Here is a 17,420-nt window from a genome sequence, read left to right as displayed (position 1 = left end):
ATAAATTCACCATTGGAATAAACGATAAACCAGATAGAGCCTCTTTTCTGAGGTGGCTCACCTTCTAGAGCTGCACAATCTGCCTCAAAGGAGGATAAACCCTTTTGTTAAATTAAGTTAATCCTTCAATCTGGATTTACTCGCTGCTATTTAATAATCTCTCCAATATTCTTAATGATGCAGCAGCTGTTTTGTTGCACGGCCAAGTCCGTCGGTCTGTCTGTCTTTTACAGTACGACACGTTTATAAAAAGTAAACTTGCGTGAGGATTTATGCAAAAATAATTATGATATCACGATAGCTTTTTTCTAAAGGAAGGATAAATGTTCTCTTAAAAGTGAAAGCCGCTCCCACCTCCCTCCTCGGGGTTATTAACGACGTCTTTTAACATCTTTCACACGGACTCTGCTCGTCATGTCGCTGATGGTTTCTTGTTTTTTTCCGGGGCTTTGTATGAACCTGCGGTGAACCGTGAAGTGGACGAGCTGTCTCGTATGTCAGATTACCTTTTTTATTTTTATTTGCGTCCCCGTTCCCCGAAGCTACCCTCTGGTGTTGTTGTGCTTTTAGTGTTTTGTCTGAATGTCCCGCTTCTCTTGATGTGGTGGAAAAAGTCCACTGTGGCGCTGCTCTGTTATTTATGTGCCTCAGACATCTAAGACTCGACTATCTGCTCATAAATAGCAGTTTTTATATCACAAAAATACAAAATGAATAAAATATCCAGCAAATGGACATACTGTTATTTTTCCAGATTTTTCCAGTTTCTTTTGCAGCGTTGTATCCCCGAGTTTTAGATGTCCAGTGACACAGAGGAGCAGCCTGGGCTCTTTATAACCCACTTTTCTTCTCTTCTTGTCGGATTCTGCTCACAAGTCCTGGGACTCTGCCCTCATCTGGATCCAGAGCCACATCCGAGGGCAACGCACACTGAAAAAAATTAATTAAATGGAAGTTCTGCAAAAGAAAAAAGGGGGAAAAGAAATAAAACATTCAATTCTAAACCCGCGGAAAAATGTACGATGGTCTGATTCACTGCTGGTGAATATACTTCCATCTCCCCGAGTACCGCTCAGTTTTTTCCACGATTGGGTGCGGCGTAATGTCACCGAGCCACGAGCGTGCCATCCCCTGAACAAATAGTAATCAGTTAGCGAATGAATTAATGATCCCCTTTTGTTCGAGGCTGACCATACATACCATTAGCTGAATGAACGCGGCACCAATTGCCTCACAAGTTTTATTATTTTTTGCCGGGCAGCCATCAAGAACCCTCCGAATGAAAGGCAGCTGTGACTGAGCCTTTTTTATTATATATGGATATTGGAGATCCCATAATGAAAGAGTCTCTTCACTGAAGCGTCGTATCTCTTTTTCATTTATTTTCTAACACAAATCGTGATTGTTTCGTGCTGGAATCTGGTCGAATGTCATTTTAATGTTCCTGACAATGTTCCGCGGTGTTCTGCGAGGTTCTTCCTTCATTGTATTAAGTCAAAAAAAAAATGCGGTTGCTAACAAGTGGCTACACCATTAGCCGATTGCATACACGCTTAAAAATGTTTAATTGATAAGATTAATATATATATTTTTAAATTATCATAAAGTTGTTTGTTTCATTTGTTTTTACAACGATCCCAAAAAATCAAAATGGAAAAATCCCGTTGTCTTCTCCTCCCAAAAGGATCCGGTTCAGTTCGATGCTAACTTGCCGCTGACCTACAAAAATCCGTCATCTCTTCAGCGCTCCGTTGTGCTGTCGGTTATGAAATCCTCAAAATTGTGCCCGTACGAATACAGATGATTTTGTCGGACAGGTGGAGTGATTCGAATTTGATAAAAGAACCCGTCTTCCCAGGTAGGTTGAGGGATCGGTTCCCTCCTCTGACCTCCATACAATAAGCATATTTCCTCACAGCACAGCATTCTGGGAGCTCCTGAGTAATCCGACTTTGTTTTAATATTTTGTATGCAATGTTTTCATAGGCAAAATGGGACAAAGGCGGCAAAAAGATGACAACTCCCCCCGCGAATAATACATCCTGTGAAATCTATTGGAAAAAAAAGAATTGCAATTTTTATTTGTATTCATGTACAGTATGAACTACAATCTCAGGTATCAATAATTGGAACATCATCCTCGGAGAAATTAGTTGGGACTCCTTACAAGCACAGTCTCTTGTTTTTGTTTAGCTTTTTAATCTTTTTTTTTTGTAACAATTGAAGCACATGTAAAATTACGATCTAAAGATCTTTTTTTTTTTTCTTTCTTCTTCCTCTTTATGTTTTTGAAAATATTATTTTTTTCGTAGAAATGTATCCATTTGATGACTATTCTCTCCAAAAAATGAGAGAGAATATTCCCCACATACAGTAAACCTCCCTATACATAGACAGTTGGCAGAATAACACACAATAATTTGATCACCTTGGCTCGGGGGGAGGGGGGGGTTGCACCCAAAAAATTATAAATCAAGCTCACTCTGCTGGTATTTCAAGTCCAACATTCTGCGGGTCAGTCTTAATTTCATTCTGGCATTCAAATATCTCTCCTCATAAAGCCATCCGACGGGACCCCACAAATACCAATGCAGAGATATTCCATTCATTATGAATAGCTCACAACCCTCATCCCCAAATATATATATATATATATTTATATATATAAAAAAAATATTAACCTTTTTATTATTTTTTCCTCGTAACCAGCGTCAACATTGAATCATTAAGCCACCGAAAGCATTGAAAAAGGATTTTGAGCATTGGGAAGGAAAAAAGAAAACCAGTGGAAAAGGGAAAGAATGGTTCACTCCGCACAGTCCTCATCAGTCGTCACTCGGTGAAAGGCCGACGATGATTAGGTTCCCGTTTCCCTTGTTTCCCCCCCCCCGCTCTGCCGAATCTACCTCCTCCGGAACACGGGGACATTTTACCGCCGCCGTCTTTGTCCGCCATATTGTACAGAATCACACTGACTGGCAAGTAATGTGTGAGTGACGGTGCGTTATTATGCTCACACTTATGATCGCCGTGGGGGGAGGGATCAAATGTCATCGGCGCCGTTTATTAAACGGGCGACTCGGGTTGTGCCGTTTTTTTTCTCTTTTCCCCCCCGATAAAATCTGTCGCATTTGTGAAAATCGACCGGTGGGAAATTAAAATACGCTCGTTGCGCGGAGACCAAAGCGAAAGGCATCTACCTCGTCTTACTTTCTGCACAGGGTCACTGTTTCCATGGCGACAGACTGATGGCTAGTTTTGCCTCCTTATTCCTTGTCTTCTTTTTTTTCTCTCACTCCTCTCCCGTCATATCTGTAATACATATGCCCCCCTCCTCCCCCACCCCTCACCCCATTCATCCCTCTTTCCTCAAGCCTTCACCTTCAAAAAAAGAATAAAATAAAAGCGTAAACAAGACGGCAGGAGAGAGACAACGTTCCGATGGGCCCGTAAATGATGCGACATCAAAGCGGGCGCGTTTTTTCTTCTTCCTCTTCTATTTCTCAGACACAAAAATGAGACTGAGCGAGGGTTGCTTCTGATATCAAAGGCCTCTTCCACCCCCCCTCCCCCTCTTCCGGTTAGACGCCGGCCACGGGGAGAGAGAGAGTGGGAAAAGCCTCCCGCTGCTCTCCTATCAGCTTCCCTCTGTTCGTCTGCAAATGAACTGCTGATACAGATTAATGAACTGCGACCCCTCTCCTCTGATTCGGGTGCAGCTCGCCCAACTGCCTCACCGGCTGCGTTAGCCCCGGCCTGCGTCCGCCTGACATGGTCACACCACATTACCAAGCCGCCCTCATTTGCCTCTTTTATCTGTATAACAGATGGGCCGTCGGCGCCTGAGCTTGTGTGTGTGTGTGTGATGGCAAAGTAACACGACACTGAGTGGACGTACATCGTTACCGGGTTAACGGGGGGAGGCTGCGGCGGCGGACTGCGGACGTATCCCCCCGTCATTTTCCACCGGGCGATATTCTGCCGACACACGCCTGGCGGATAAAGCGAGACAAATGAGACACGGCGAAGATGGGGAGGACGGGGTGAGGAGGAACGTGCCCGAGCTAAGTGTCGGAGAGACGATCAAAAGAAGGGAGAGGGAAGGCGAGAGGAGGGGAAGAAGAAGCACTCGAGACAGAGGAGGAGAGAGGGAAGTAGTAAAGGTTGAAGTGTAAGTATAAGGAAAAAAATGGTAGGTTGGGTGGAGGCGGGAGGGGGGGAGGGGAGCGAGAACCCAATCTTAATTAAAGTGAAGGATGTATGGCTGTTGTTTAGGAGCCACGGGGGAAATGCACAGTTACTAATTTGGCTGCTCCGCTCCTCAGGCATGCTGGCTTTACTGTGATATCATCCGGAGCCGTGTCATTAAAAGATCCAATTTTGCGTCTGAGTGACAGCTGGAACATGAACGGCGAGGAACACAAAGACGTTTTTTGTGTCTCTCGTGAAACCTCCGCCGAAAATTGGAGGTTCTGTGCCGGACAAACGAATGCTCGGATAAAAGAAAATGCTTCTAAATGCCAAAACGACATCCTTCAATCATACTTTATCAGGTGAAATCAAAGTATAAAATCAATGTCATTGCATTCATTTGAAGTTTTTAAGGCCAATTTTCTGCCGCGGTTTTCGCACGAGCCGCATTGGATAGACGCCACATTCACCTCCTGTCAACCATTCCTTCCCTTGTGCAGGATTACACACAAACAGAGAGAGATAGAGAGAGAAATAAAATGAGCTAAAAAGCTATCACAAAAATGTTTTTCTTCATTTAGCCACTAGACATACTTTTAATAAATAATCTTTGTTTTTGTAAAGACACTTGTTCAAAGTATCACATGTCGTCCCCTTTTTTTTAGCCAAATCCTTATTTTATCGACGTCGACTTCATCAGGTCAAAGTAATTTTGACTCCTTTTCATCCTCAGGTTTCGCTCCATCGTACTTCCCGAGTATGAAACTGCCGATGCCGGAACGCTGAAGTCAAATTCCGGATCAGATTTGGGTCTCCTGTACATTGTCTTTTGAGCAGGTCTGAATCAGTAAAGGTTCCTGCGTGGCCGAGCTGTGTAGGGTACCGAGCATCGGACCGTGGTGGTAGGCGCTCTTGTAGGTGTTGTAGTGGTTGTAGTGCTCCAGAGGGGCCAGCGACAGGTGCCTCTCCATGGCGGCGACCCCGGCGAGCTCTTCTTCGACTGTTATCACCTCCATGGAGGACGCGGGGCCGTCGGGGTCCTGCTGGTTGTGCTGCTTCCTCATCTTGTAGAAAATGACCAGCAGAACGGCGGCCATGAGCGTGATGGCCACGAAGCAGCCGATGATGATCTTGGTGGTTTTCATCACCTCGTCCAGGCCATTGAGGGCGCCCTCTCCGTCCGGATCAAGAACTGGAATTGTGTAAGTCCGCTCTGTGATCCTTGTCGAAATGGGAGTAGCTCTCGTCGTGGAGGACACCCAGCCGAATGGGGGAAGCGGCGTTTGGCTATCGTCCCCCGGGGTCTCGGTGGTCTCCACGGTGACTGTGGTAAAATAGGTCACCCCGCTGTTTTCCACAGAAGTGACGTTAAGCACGGCGGAGGCGGAAATGTTGCCCGCCGTGTTGCTCACCATACAGGTGTAGGTCCCGGTGTCCTGCATCGTGACGGTGGTAAAGTTCAGCGTCCCGTCATTGAGCACCGACAGACGCACCTTGTAAGCCCCGTGTGTCACCAGCGAGCCGTTTGGCGTCAGCCAGCTGATGGATGTCAGCGAGCTCGTGCGGCATTTGAGCTCGGCGGCCATGCCCTCCGTCACGTTCAAGTCGCTGGGCGGCTCCACGATGACGGGGAAGTCACACTGGAAGTAGCTGTGGTCCAACTCCCCAATGTAGCGGCCTTTAAAGACGGCGGGCGAATGGCACCGGGCGCAGCAGCTGGTGTTGGCCGGCACCGTCTCCTTCAGCCACCAGCTGAGCCACAGGATGTCACAGTTGCAGTTCCAAGGGTTGTGGTGGAGGTGGACCCGCTCCAGGCGACGCAACGGCGTGAAGAGGTCATGCGGTAGGAAGGTAAGGTTGTTGTGAGCAAGGTTGAGCTCCACCAGTGACTGGAGGTCATCGAAGGAATTCCTCTCGATGGTCTGGACCTGGGTGTGCATCATCCACAGCTTCTGGAGGTTCACTAATCCTAAAAATGCGCTGGGCTTGACGACAGAGAGCTGGTTTCCTGACATTTCTAGCTCCTCGAGCCTGACCAAGGGTAAGATGTTGGGGATCTCCTTGAGGTTGCACATTCCCAGGTTCAGGTAGCGCAGGTTATTCAAGTCCTTGAAGGCGCCATCGGAAATGTAGGAGAGACGTTTGAGCTCACCTAGATCCAGCCTTCGGAGCGAGGGGACTCGGTTGAAGGCATAAGATGGTATACTTTCGATGGGGTTGTTCCGCAGCCATAATTCCTTTAGCTTGGACAAGTACTCAAATGCGCCGTTGGGGATTATCGTAAGCCGATTATCGAAGAGCTCCAAGGTGTTGAGACTGGCGAGTCCATTGAAGGCGCCGATTTCAATGTTGCGGATGTGGTTCTTGCTCAGCTGAAGGATCTCCAGATGGCGCAGGTGTTTGAAACTGTCCACCTTGATGACCTGGATGAGGTTGTCCTGGAGGTTCAGGTAGCGAGTGTTGGTGGAGATGCCGTCCGGGACGTCCCGTAGGCTCCGGCGGGTGCATATGACTTTGCTGAACTGGTTGCTGCATGAGCAGACGGAGGGGCAGGTCTGAGCGCGGACCAGCCCAGCCACCACCAAGATCTGGAGGGTCAAGAGCAGCACAAAGAGGGGGTTGGACAGCACCCCCTTCAGCCTACGACCTCTCATTGTCTGGCGCTGGAGGGAGGAGATCATTTTGTTCAGCATTCATAGTTCATCTGCTGTTTGTGTTCTCTGCGGAAAGAAGAAAAGAGAGATAATTGTATTTATTAAACCGCATAAGGTCGACAGAAAATTAACTAACGGAAGACAACAAACAAGAAGTTGAAGATGCAACTTCAGCTCTGGGGTATTTTAATAGGGGTCACCATTCATTTTTCTTCTGTCCAAACAATTCATAATGGAAATAATAATTAATTGCAGCCCTAATCTAATTAAAATGCGACAGTGTGCATAGAATGAAGAAACAAGAGCAAGATTAATTAACGGCTTCATTTAATTGTGGTGTAATAAAAAAAGTTAGCTCTCTTACCCGGCATTGTCCCAGATTTCCTAACATTCAAAATTAACTTCTTGACTAATTTACATCCCAGACATTTAATACACAAATCCTTTGTGAGAGAACATTTCCACATTCCACTTAATGAATGTGGCCCTGCATTTTTCAAAATAAGTGTTATTCATAAAGAAGATATGTCCACGCTCACAGAAATGTAAAAAGTAATGCAATCTGTAAAATGCATGCATGGAAACAAGAGATGTAAAACACAACGTGAACAAAGTCGTTGATATGTTATCCAGCGACAAAATGACACGGGTCATTTTTCTCTATTGCGACATTTTACGATAATATTCAACGTCCTTTTTATTGCCTTTGAAATAATTTACCCCAGTGGAGTTACCAAAAAAACTGTTCTATTGATTCATGATTAATTCTTTTTCCTGCTGACTTTTCATCACGATCCAATTTCTTTGTCACACCAAAATCTCTTACACATAGCGTGACTCCATAGTGCGCCTGATATTGCCCTTGTGTAACTTATAGCTGGATTTCTTATCCCCCAAATCAAGTCACTGGCAAGAAACTCGTTACTCTCTTATCTTAGATTGGATTAAATTAGATGAGATTAGTCCAGTCACCCTAAGTGTCTAAGAATATGCCCGAGTGTGCTCAAGATAAAAATAGGCCGAGACATTCACACACATACAGTACACCGTGTACCTCCACACCGCAGTGTTGACGCGTTGCTATCACCCCTCATTATCTCCAGCCGGCAAAGACGTTCAACATAAAAAATATATAAATCAATACGCGCCGTATTCCACAATCGCATAGGGCTTGGAAATTATAAAATGTGACGCAGTTGTGTCGCGCTGTTCTATTAAATGATACCGTCACCTCTCCGGTGCGGTCGGCTACTTCGCCGAGAGCGAGAGAGACATTAACCTCTCCTCCTGGGTCCTTACGTTTAAGTATCTTCCTCCACCTCCCTCCTCGTCTCTTTCCAACTCTTCCATCTCAAGTTATCTGTTAATCATCTCTCTCCAGCAAACCCACCAGCAAAAAAACCAAAACGAGTCTATTATGACAGGTGTTTTCTAAACTGTAAAAATTGTTCACTGAGGTGGACGTGTTCTCCGGTGAGGATGAGTGGCTGGCCTAATCAGTAGAAATGAGCCTTTGGATGTGGCTCGGCTTTTTTTTGCGCCAGCCGAGGCTGCCGCGGAGTGTTTGGAGTCTTGCGGAGAGAGACGACCGTCCGCTGGGGCAATCGGATCGAACGAGGCCTCCGGCTGGCACATTTTCTCTGTCCTGGAAGTACAATAACTCCACGTTGCCGCCAAAGAAAAGTAAATGTCACACGCGGAGAACACCGGCTAACGATAACGCAATCTATCTTTGCATTTTTCCCGGAATAACAAAAATCCGCAATGAGCATTGTCCATCAACCACTCGTAGCTCCGTGCCCACATGATGGTCTCTGAATATGTAATGCCTCATGAGGGATTGCAGAAGGGGAAAAAAATGGCTTCAAACATATTTCCTCCCTGTGTCAGCGCAACACAGAGTGGATTAATTCCATGGAGGCCCGCTCGACACGTATTCACCTCCTCTGAAAGCAGTTAGCTGCTTACATCTCGAAATCCTGCCAGCAACATGAAAATACACACCCCTTTACTTTTCTGCTCGCTGCTCCAAGCAGCCGCTGGCTTTTGTCTCCCGACGCCGCCGTGATTTGCCAAATCGTGTTTGTCCTAATGAGTTTTGTTGGGGAAAAGTGCAAAAGGGTACAATGTATGTCTCAATCAGGAGGCGGAGTCTGACAGAGCTCTTGAACTACCATGTCGGATGATTAGTGGCGTTCTGCTTTGGACATTCCCCGCACAACTGAAGAAATTAGGTAACGGAAAAAAAAGAAGCCCCATGGCACTGAACACACCAAGAAGTGTGTTAACACTGCTCGTCACAAGTGAAATTCACAAAGATTTTACATTCATGTGGATGAAACATAACAAGACGTGTTGCATTATTGAGCAACTTGCTTCGCAGGCACTTCTTCTTCTTTGTGTCTTTATGCTTGTTGGCATATTCAATATGTCCCCTCAGAGTTCTACGTGTATGTGTGTGTGTGTGGGGGGGGGGGGGGGGGGATTATTCAAGATTATTCAAACCAAGCGACAAGCATTTTTCTTTATTTTTTTTACAATCACACGAGAAAACGTGTGTGTGTGGCACAAGACTTCTAGGCTAAAGGCCGAATATCTGAAGTGACACTGTTTCATTATGCAATTTACTAATCGGTCATTTGCAGTTGATCCGGCGGGTGTGGAACCAAGAAAGTGGCAAGTCCCTGAAGCGTGATGGAGAAAATAATCCCGCGGCCACAGCGAGGGCTGTCCGTTGAACTGAACGTCCTTCTGCTAATTAATTCAACACATTACTTACGTTTAGCATACGTCGATTTGCATGTCTCGCTGTCTCGATGACAACGAGAGGGCGTCAAATAATAGAAGTCGTTTTGCAGTTTGATAAAGAAGTATACAATCGCCAATTTAAACTAACGAGTGATATGGTGATGCCAGATGAATACGATTTTAATTATATTAGCCTGTAATTCAAATTGCAGTCAAACAGGATAATGTCACACTTATTGTTCTTGTGTAATTTCTAAAAAGGGTTTTCCAAACTCAAAATTGCTTCAAGGGTAATGAAATATACAACCAATTAGGGACAGAAGCACCGGCTAGCAGCACACTTATTGCACGCGAAAGTCTGGACCACTCGTAAATTACATCCGTACTTGAGAGAGAATTCTAATTAAGAGAAAAGTGCCGCGGAGTTTCCCATGATCCCTCGTACATCTGTTGGTACCCGTGGCTCTTTGCAGGAGGCCCGATGGGGCCGAAGGAGACGCAGATAAATAACAGGCTCGTTATGTCTCGTGAACACGTTAGCATAACGCAGTGTAGGCGATAAACAATGGCCGAAGCTTCATGGCAAACAGAAGTTATCACGAGAGAGATTGTTCGAAGGTTACGGCTCGGCAGTATCAAGACTTTTTTATTATTGTCCACGAAAGAGGAAAAGACCAAAAAACAATGCTGGAGTCCATCTGTCAATACTTGATTCCCCCGCGGCGCCTGTGGCTCTCAGCCCGAAGCGTATTTGTTACTATTGAACGGCAACATCTTTGGAAACGGGTCGGAAACACTTTTGAACTGCTCCGGAGGCTCGATACTACCCTAAAGCACAGCCAACCGTAGTTCACTCAAACGGGGAGAAATGGGGGTTAACTGGGGACGATTTCTGGCTGCAGACAAATACACAATTGGTGATTCTGTAGAACTCAACTTATTATGTTTTTGGTCGTTTTTAGACAATAGTGGAGATCTCTGGATCAAATGAACAAGGTATACCGTGCTATGCCTACAGGGAAATGTACGAGTAGAAATCAATGTATTCTTTGGTCTTTTTATGGGGTTTGTTGACGAAAAGAAATTCTGATAAACTATAGAATACTGCCAGCATAATCTTTTTAATTTGCTCTGAAAATGGCAAATCAAAACTTTAACAAATTTATCAAGGAATCGATAAGTTTAAAGTGAATCTGAATACATTTTTCCTTATTTGTGAATCATTTGAGGATTTTCTTTTGGTCTTTCTGTCTCTCTGACAATTAACACAATATCTTTGGCTTGTGGACTTTGTCAGATAAAAAGACGTAATTTGAATAAATCACATCTGACTTTTTCCGAGCCACGTTCTCGACAAAGAGACTCATTGAAAAACAATTGGCGGATTAATTACGACTGAAAATGAACTAATGCAAAACAAAACAAAAGGTTATTTTTTTTGCACATCAAATGCGAGCACATCAAAGCCGAGGTCGGTAACATCGGAGAAACCATCCAAGAGTACGATAGATTTCAATAAATCATCCAACTGAAACAACCCCAGCCAAGTGTTGCCAACTCTGCCTAAAGGATAGCACTGAAACCAAAAGGTCGCTAAATCTAGCGGGAAAAATGTCGCTTCAGCCCGCCAACCAAAGCCACTCATCCAAAAACACCATTATAATAATGCTGTAGCGAAGCAGAGCCTTTCCAATAATTTATTTTGGGTCGAATACTTTCCTTTTCCATTTTTTTTTTGCAGTGCATTCGATTTCTCAATTGCTGTGAAGAGAGTTCAACAAATATAGCCACCCGAGCTCTTACCCTAGTTTCCTTTTTATATGTATAGCTAACGGAAGTAGCTAAACGTGACCCAGTGTGACGACGTGTTCTTTGATGATTTTCTCTCTCTCGCCGTGACAGATTAATACGCCGTAATTATTTCAAGATTAAGCAAATCCAGTAATAATTATTTGAATTGAAGACAACGACGACGTTAGCTTTAAGCTCCCGACACAATGTGTGCCGCGGTTCAACAATCCCGTGTGTGCAGCTTTATGTCTGACATTGAGGGAGCTTTTTTCTTTCTTTCTTTCTCTTTTTTTATTTTTTATCTTGCAGTGGGAGCCTGTCGCACCGAGCGGCGGCCACCGGCGCCGCTTCCTCGTTCTGATACGCAGACCCCGAAGAGTGCTTACACTCTCCGGCTCTGCTCCACCTGGAGAGAAAAAAAGGAAGAAGGAGGAGGCAATTCCCCTCCCCCATCTTGGGTCTCAGTACGCAGAGTGCTGGTGTGAGAGAAATAAATCTAGCACCCCGACTTATCAGCCAAACTCCTTTCTTTTAAACAGGAGCAGGAATGATGGCCCTTCGCTCCACTGGATGAGACTCAGAACAGCATTTTTCTCTCCTTCGGGATGGTGTTATCCAACAAATATAAATATATATTTAAATATATTAGGAGTCGTCACCAGGCTTTCTTGCTGCAGCCAATTTTAAACCGCGCCTGTAACTAGGGTACGCTCAGGCTGCAGCTGTCATGGCGCTCTTATGTTGTCACGTTTTGGTGCTAGAATCACATCTCGTTGATATATATGTTTTTTTTATTTTGCCTTTGTCTTGGTCTTGGTCGGTACCTTGAAACAATCGATTTTTTTTAACACCAGTCTCCTTTAGTGAGTGTTTTAAACGAGGCAGCCTCCCTTTGCTCCTGCGCTCTCCACTGCTGCAGCGCTTTGTGCACCCATATGTGGACGACTCCCGCGCATTCAATCAGGCGGTCCAAAGTACAACCGGCGGCATCCATGATATTTCATTTTCAAGGTAATGAAAGTAACAATCCATCCCCGAGGAAAGTACCTCAAGTACGACTGTCCGGACGATCAGTATTTCATTCTCAGTGGATTCAAGGTAACATCGTCCCGATTGTACGCGGGAGCCGGAATGCGTGAAACATAACGTTGTTGTTGAAAGTTGGCCGCAGACGTGAGATGGAGAGAGGAGGAAAAAAAGGAAAAGAAAACCTATATAAGCAAGGTCATTCTGGTGGATTATGCTGAAGTTTTTTCTTTTTTTCCCTCTCTTTCTCATCTCGTGTGGAGATAAAGTGCTTCATGAATGGATGGCTGCCAAAGGAGGTCAGTGAAAGGTGGAACGCTACGCTATAGGGTGCAGGGTGCTATGGAGACGGCAGACGCACTCCAGATTTAATAAAGCTGATCAAACCAAAAGTGTTTACTCGGTTGCTCCCCCTCGCAGCCGGGGTACGTTTAAATTCCGCATGCCTTTTCAAGTCATTTTGGAACCGGTCAATAGAACATCGTGATTGGATTGTTATGAGCGCGCTACTCACGTAAAGCAATCTCCATTGGCCCTCTTTTTAATTCTAAAGCTGCTTTAATCGATTATGGGACCCCGGTGAGGGGGGGGAGGGGGTACAAAACATGAACACTGCATGTGGGTACTATTCTTAACACAATGAGCCCAAAGAGGCTCATTGTGGAGAGTCATTCCATACAAATATGTATTGATTACATTTTTGGTAAAAGAAAAGGGCTCATGCTCATGGATTAGACTTATAATATATATATTTATATATATATTTATATTTGGAAATGACAGCCGGGGTCTCAAAAATAAAGCCTGTGGGCCCGAACAGACCCATCAAAGAGGCCAATTTGGCCCACTGGATGATCTTGAACAATTTGGTAAAAATCCTGCAAGAATCCTGCAAACTCTTGACCGAAGATGTTGTGAGGTTAAAAGCCTTTTTTTATTAGCTTGTTTATGGTCTCTCCATCGGGAACGATGAAGAAGGCGGTGCAGTTGACCCTCGGACCCCGAGTTTAACCTCCACCCTCCCCTCGGTGGTGGCGGAGGCGCTTCCAGATGTCACCGGTGACAATATAGAAAAATCAGATGACCGGGCTCATTGTCTCTAGTCTCTAGTTATTATTTTATCTTTCTTCCTTCTAAAAAAAGGCAAATTGAGAGCAATTAAACCGCCATCAGGAACGACGGTCAGGTAGAGAATCGACGCCTGAGAACAAAAAAACCTAAAGACGTGTTTCAAGTTGCTATGAGGCAATACGCTACGCTGTAATGGCCGAAAAAAACGGGACACGGGACATTTGCGAAAATGAATCTCTTGTTTATGAAGAGAAATGTGATATTATCATCATCTATCCGGCTACTTTGCCCCAACAGAGTGATATAATATGTATATATATATTTATACTTATGGTACTTCTGGTCTTTAAAAACTAATAACACTACTGTGCAAGAAGATTCTGCAAGGATTGAATTGGAAGAAAATTTAAAAAACAATTCAACTCGCTGGTGAAAGTAAGACATGTATAGAAACATAATGAGTGGGAACAGCCAGTGTCAAACACGTTTACTTGAGAGCTTGTTTCTCTGGGAGTTGCTCTTGTTTCACCTCCTTGTGTATCGCATCACAGAAACCTCCGAGTCCCCACCGCTTGATAACCTCCGAGTCCTCCCCGCTTCTTACTCCACGCGCTTTAATTTCTGGCGAGTGAGGGAACGTTTTGCTATCTTGTGCCAAGGCTGGAAAAGAGGGAGGGGGGGGGGGGGTTGGCGCGAGGGTTAAGAGACACCTTTTCAAGTGATAATTCAATTCCTATTCACGTATCCACCGGTACGCTGCCTCCATTATGATAATTGCGTGAGCTAAATAATCTGCAGGGACCTCGGCGTTGGAATGCACTCTGCGCAAGGCGGTTTCTGGTCTCCGGCAAAAGGGATTAAGACAGGACGGGATGCCCCCGGGCGGCAGACCGACGACTGGTATGCGAAGGACGCTCTTAGTATTCGTGTCACTCACCCGGAGAGATCGCGGGGGTGGATAAGCGGGGGAGGGGCGGGAGAAAGACACTGGCACACTGGATGTCACCGTGACTCGTGGTGGTTTGGAGGGTGGGAGTGGGTGGGGGGTAATCTTCATAATTGGACACACGGGTTTAGACTAATGCTCGCACTGGTGGGGGATTTTGGTGCCGATGAGGAAAAGCAGGTGGCAGCCGTTGCGGTTTAGCTAGGTGAGTACACACAGCCGGCGGCGGCGGCAGAATAATGAGCTGCACAGACCCCCATAAGCCGACCTCCTCACACGGGTGAAACAGATCGCCACGTTATGCCGCCAGCTCAAAGAATTCAGTATCAGATGAATTATGAAAGATTTTTTTCTTTTATTTGAAAGGCATCGCAGCGATGGCCTCGTTACATTTGATGCCTCATCGGTGGATCTCGGCTCTCTCCGGAGGTGTTAATAACATATTGAATGCGAGCCCCTCGGAGGTTTCCGAAGGCTTTTAGGAAAGGTAGTTCACGAAGAAGCAAAAAAAAAGAAGGAATTTTTAAGAAGCTATTTACATTTCTCCCCATCCAAAAGGCCGAAAACACCGTCAGTCATTGTTAACATTGGGAAAGACAACAGTTGCATTAAAAATGACACCCTATTGCTTCAATGGCCGTCTTGGCAGGTCGCCGCTAGCTGTAAAACGCAGAGTGCTCGGAGGGATTAGTTCAAGTGCCCCCCCCCGTTCAGTCGCATCTATTTGCCGATGAATTCCGGTCATGGACTCGGGGGCAGGTTTTTGCATTGACGTCGGGGGGGTAACGGGATAACGACAACAAATGGCACCATACCCGCCGCTGTGTCTTTCTCGTTCTATTGTTTCAAGTCGCCAACGTGCCGCAGTCGGGAACCTCTTCCTGCGGATGCCGCCCCGATAGTCGGCAGTATGTGCGAAGTCATTCACACGTCTTTTTAATGGGTGCAACGCCGACACTATATGGGCGCCGGCGGGAACGTACATTGGTGTCGACGACGCCCGGTGAAGAATTTCACACCGTTTATGAAAACGCCGATTCGATGTGTGAATCTGAATAACGTTTAGGCCACATTTATGTTGCGTAATTACAGAAACAAATGAGCTAACGGTATAACAAATGAGCTAACGGTATAACAAATGAGCTCACGGTATAGCTGGTGGTAAAACGGCTTCAGCAAGTAGTCACTTTTACTTTCTACACATAAAGAGGACTTTATTACAGTCTTTAAAGCCAGACATCTCAGTAAAAAAAATACTTTTATCATGCACTGGTCAACTATAAAAAAATATCTAAAATGCTAAATTACATATTTTACATATTTCCACACACAGCATTCTTAATGTAAGTAATCAACCGTGGAAGTTTAATGGTAATGTGTATTGACTATTCATCTTCAGTGTCTCCTAAAAAATAGACGAAATAAAAACAGACGGATACGTTCACTCACTCCTGAACAGGTGTAGCGAAGCCAAAAAGATGAAGCCGAAAGCCATTTAAATATTTTGTTTTCTTTTCTCCCAGTTCAAATTGAAACAAGCTAGTTCCTGTGTTTTGCTCGTTGTTTGTTGTTTTCACTCGACTTGACCAAATGTCACAGCGAGCGGCGCCAACTAATGATGTGGAAATCACAGGAATAAGCTGCTTCTCCTTGACCGAGCTGACTCGATACATTAACATGTCTGCGAGCACAACTTTTAAACGTTTTGAAGTGCGCGTTAGCGCTCTGATGCCACAGCGACGGCAGTAATTGGACCGAGAGGTCGAGTTGGGTTTATCCGCCCCGAGGCCCGACTCCAGCTCTCGTGGCCTGTATAGCGTCTTAAGAAAATACCCGAGATGAAAGAGGTAAACATAGCGAGTGGAAGGTTCACAGGCTTTTAGTTATGTTTCCAAATATTTATCGGTCTCTATTCAAGACGGCCTCGTAGACGGTAGGAGTGTGGACCGCTGTTCGGCTTTTCATTTTTTTGTTGCTAATCATAAATGTTGGTGAATATATTTGTAATGTGGAGGAGTGACGTAGAAATGCCGTATACGGGCTCTGGTAGTGGTAGTGAACTGCCAATCACCGTAAGCCCCGCCCCAAAACATACTGTAGTTCACTCTAAATGGACCATAAAGTACTAAATGATGACATCATGCTGTATTGAAGAAGACTTGAAACTAGAGACTGAGACATAAACTCATGTTTACAATGTTTACTGAGGGAATACATCAAGAGAGAAGAAGTCACTATATAGACTTCTATACAACCAGAGGAGTCGCCCCCTGGTGGTCAAGAGAGAGAATGCAGCTTTAACACATGAAGCATATACTTCTATACAACCAGAAGAGTCGCCCCCTGGTGGTCAGTAGAGATAATGCAGCTTTAACACATGAAACGTAGACTTCTATACAACCAGAGGAGTCACCCCCTGGTGGTCAGTAGAGAGAATGCAGCTTTAACACATGAAGCATAGACTTCAATACAACCAGAGGAGTCACCCCCTGGTGGTCAGTAGAGAGAATGCAGCTTTAACACATGAAGCATAGACTTCTATACAACCAGAGGAGTCACCCCCTGGTGGTCAGTAGAGAGAATGCAGCTTTAACACATGAAGCGTAGACTTCTATACAACCAGAGGACTCGCCCCCTGGTGGTCAGTAGAGAGAATGCAGCTTTAACACATGAAACGGAGACTTCTATACAACCAGAGGAGTCACCCCCTGGTGGTCAGTAGAGAGAATGCAGCTTTAACACATGAAACGTAGACTTCTATACAACCAGAGGAGTCACCCTCTGGTGGTCAGTAGAGAGAATGCAGCTTTAACACATGAAACGTAGACTTCTATACAACCAGAGGAGTCACCCCCTGGTGTTATGTTGAGTTCTCAAACTGCAACAACAAATTACTCGGATCACACGAGGCCACCGTGCTTCCAAAGTCACATGACCGGTTACTAACAAGCAATATAGAAATTAAACAACATTTCGGAGACCGTCGCGTTTTC

The 17,420-nt window shown here is 45.2% G+C and overlaps 1 protein-coding gene across 1 annotated transcript; it reads right to left on the bottom strand.

Moving 5' to 3' along the window:
• Window positions 1–4,991: 4,991 nt before the first annotated feature.
• On the bottom strand, window positions 4,992–6,884 carry LOC130192342 (leucine-rich repeat-containing protein 4C-like). Its single transcript, XM_056412258.1, has one exon. The coding sequence runs from the start codon at window positions 6,882–6,884 to the stop codon at window positions 4,992–4,994; it is 1,893 nt and encodes a 630-aa protein (XP_056268233.1).
• Between the last annotated feature and the right edge of the window lie 10,536 nt (window positions 6,885–17,420).

Source organism: Pseudoliparis swirei, chromosome 4, assembly GCF_029220125.1.
Source record: "Pseudoliparis swirei isolate HS2019 ecotype Mariana Trench chromosome 4, NWPU_hadal_v1, whole genome shotgun sequence".
NCBI classification, from domain to species: Eukaryota; Metazoa; Chordata; class Actinopteri; order Perciformes; family Liparidae; genus Pseudoliparis; species Pseudoliparis swirei.
The sequence above is the reverse complement of the archived record's forward strand: the minus strand, read 5'-3'. Positions and strand labels throughout refer to the sequence as shown.

Excerpts from the sequence above, each read along its gene's own strand:
- LOC130192342 (XM_056412258.1), bottom strand. The coding sequence starts at position 6,884 with ATGCTGAACAAAATGATCTCCTCCCTCCAGCGCCAGACAATGAGAGGT.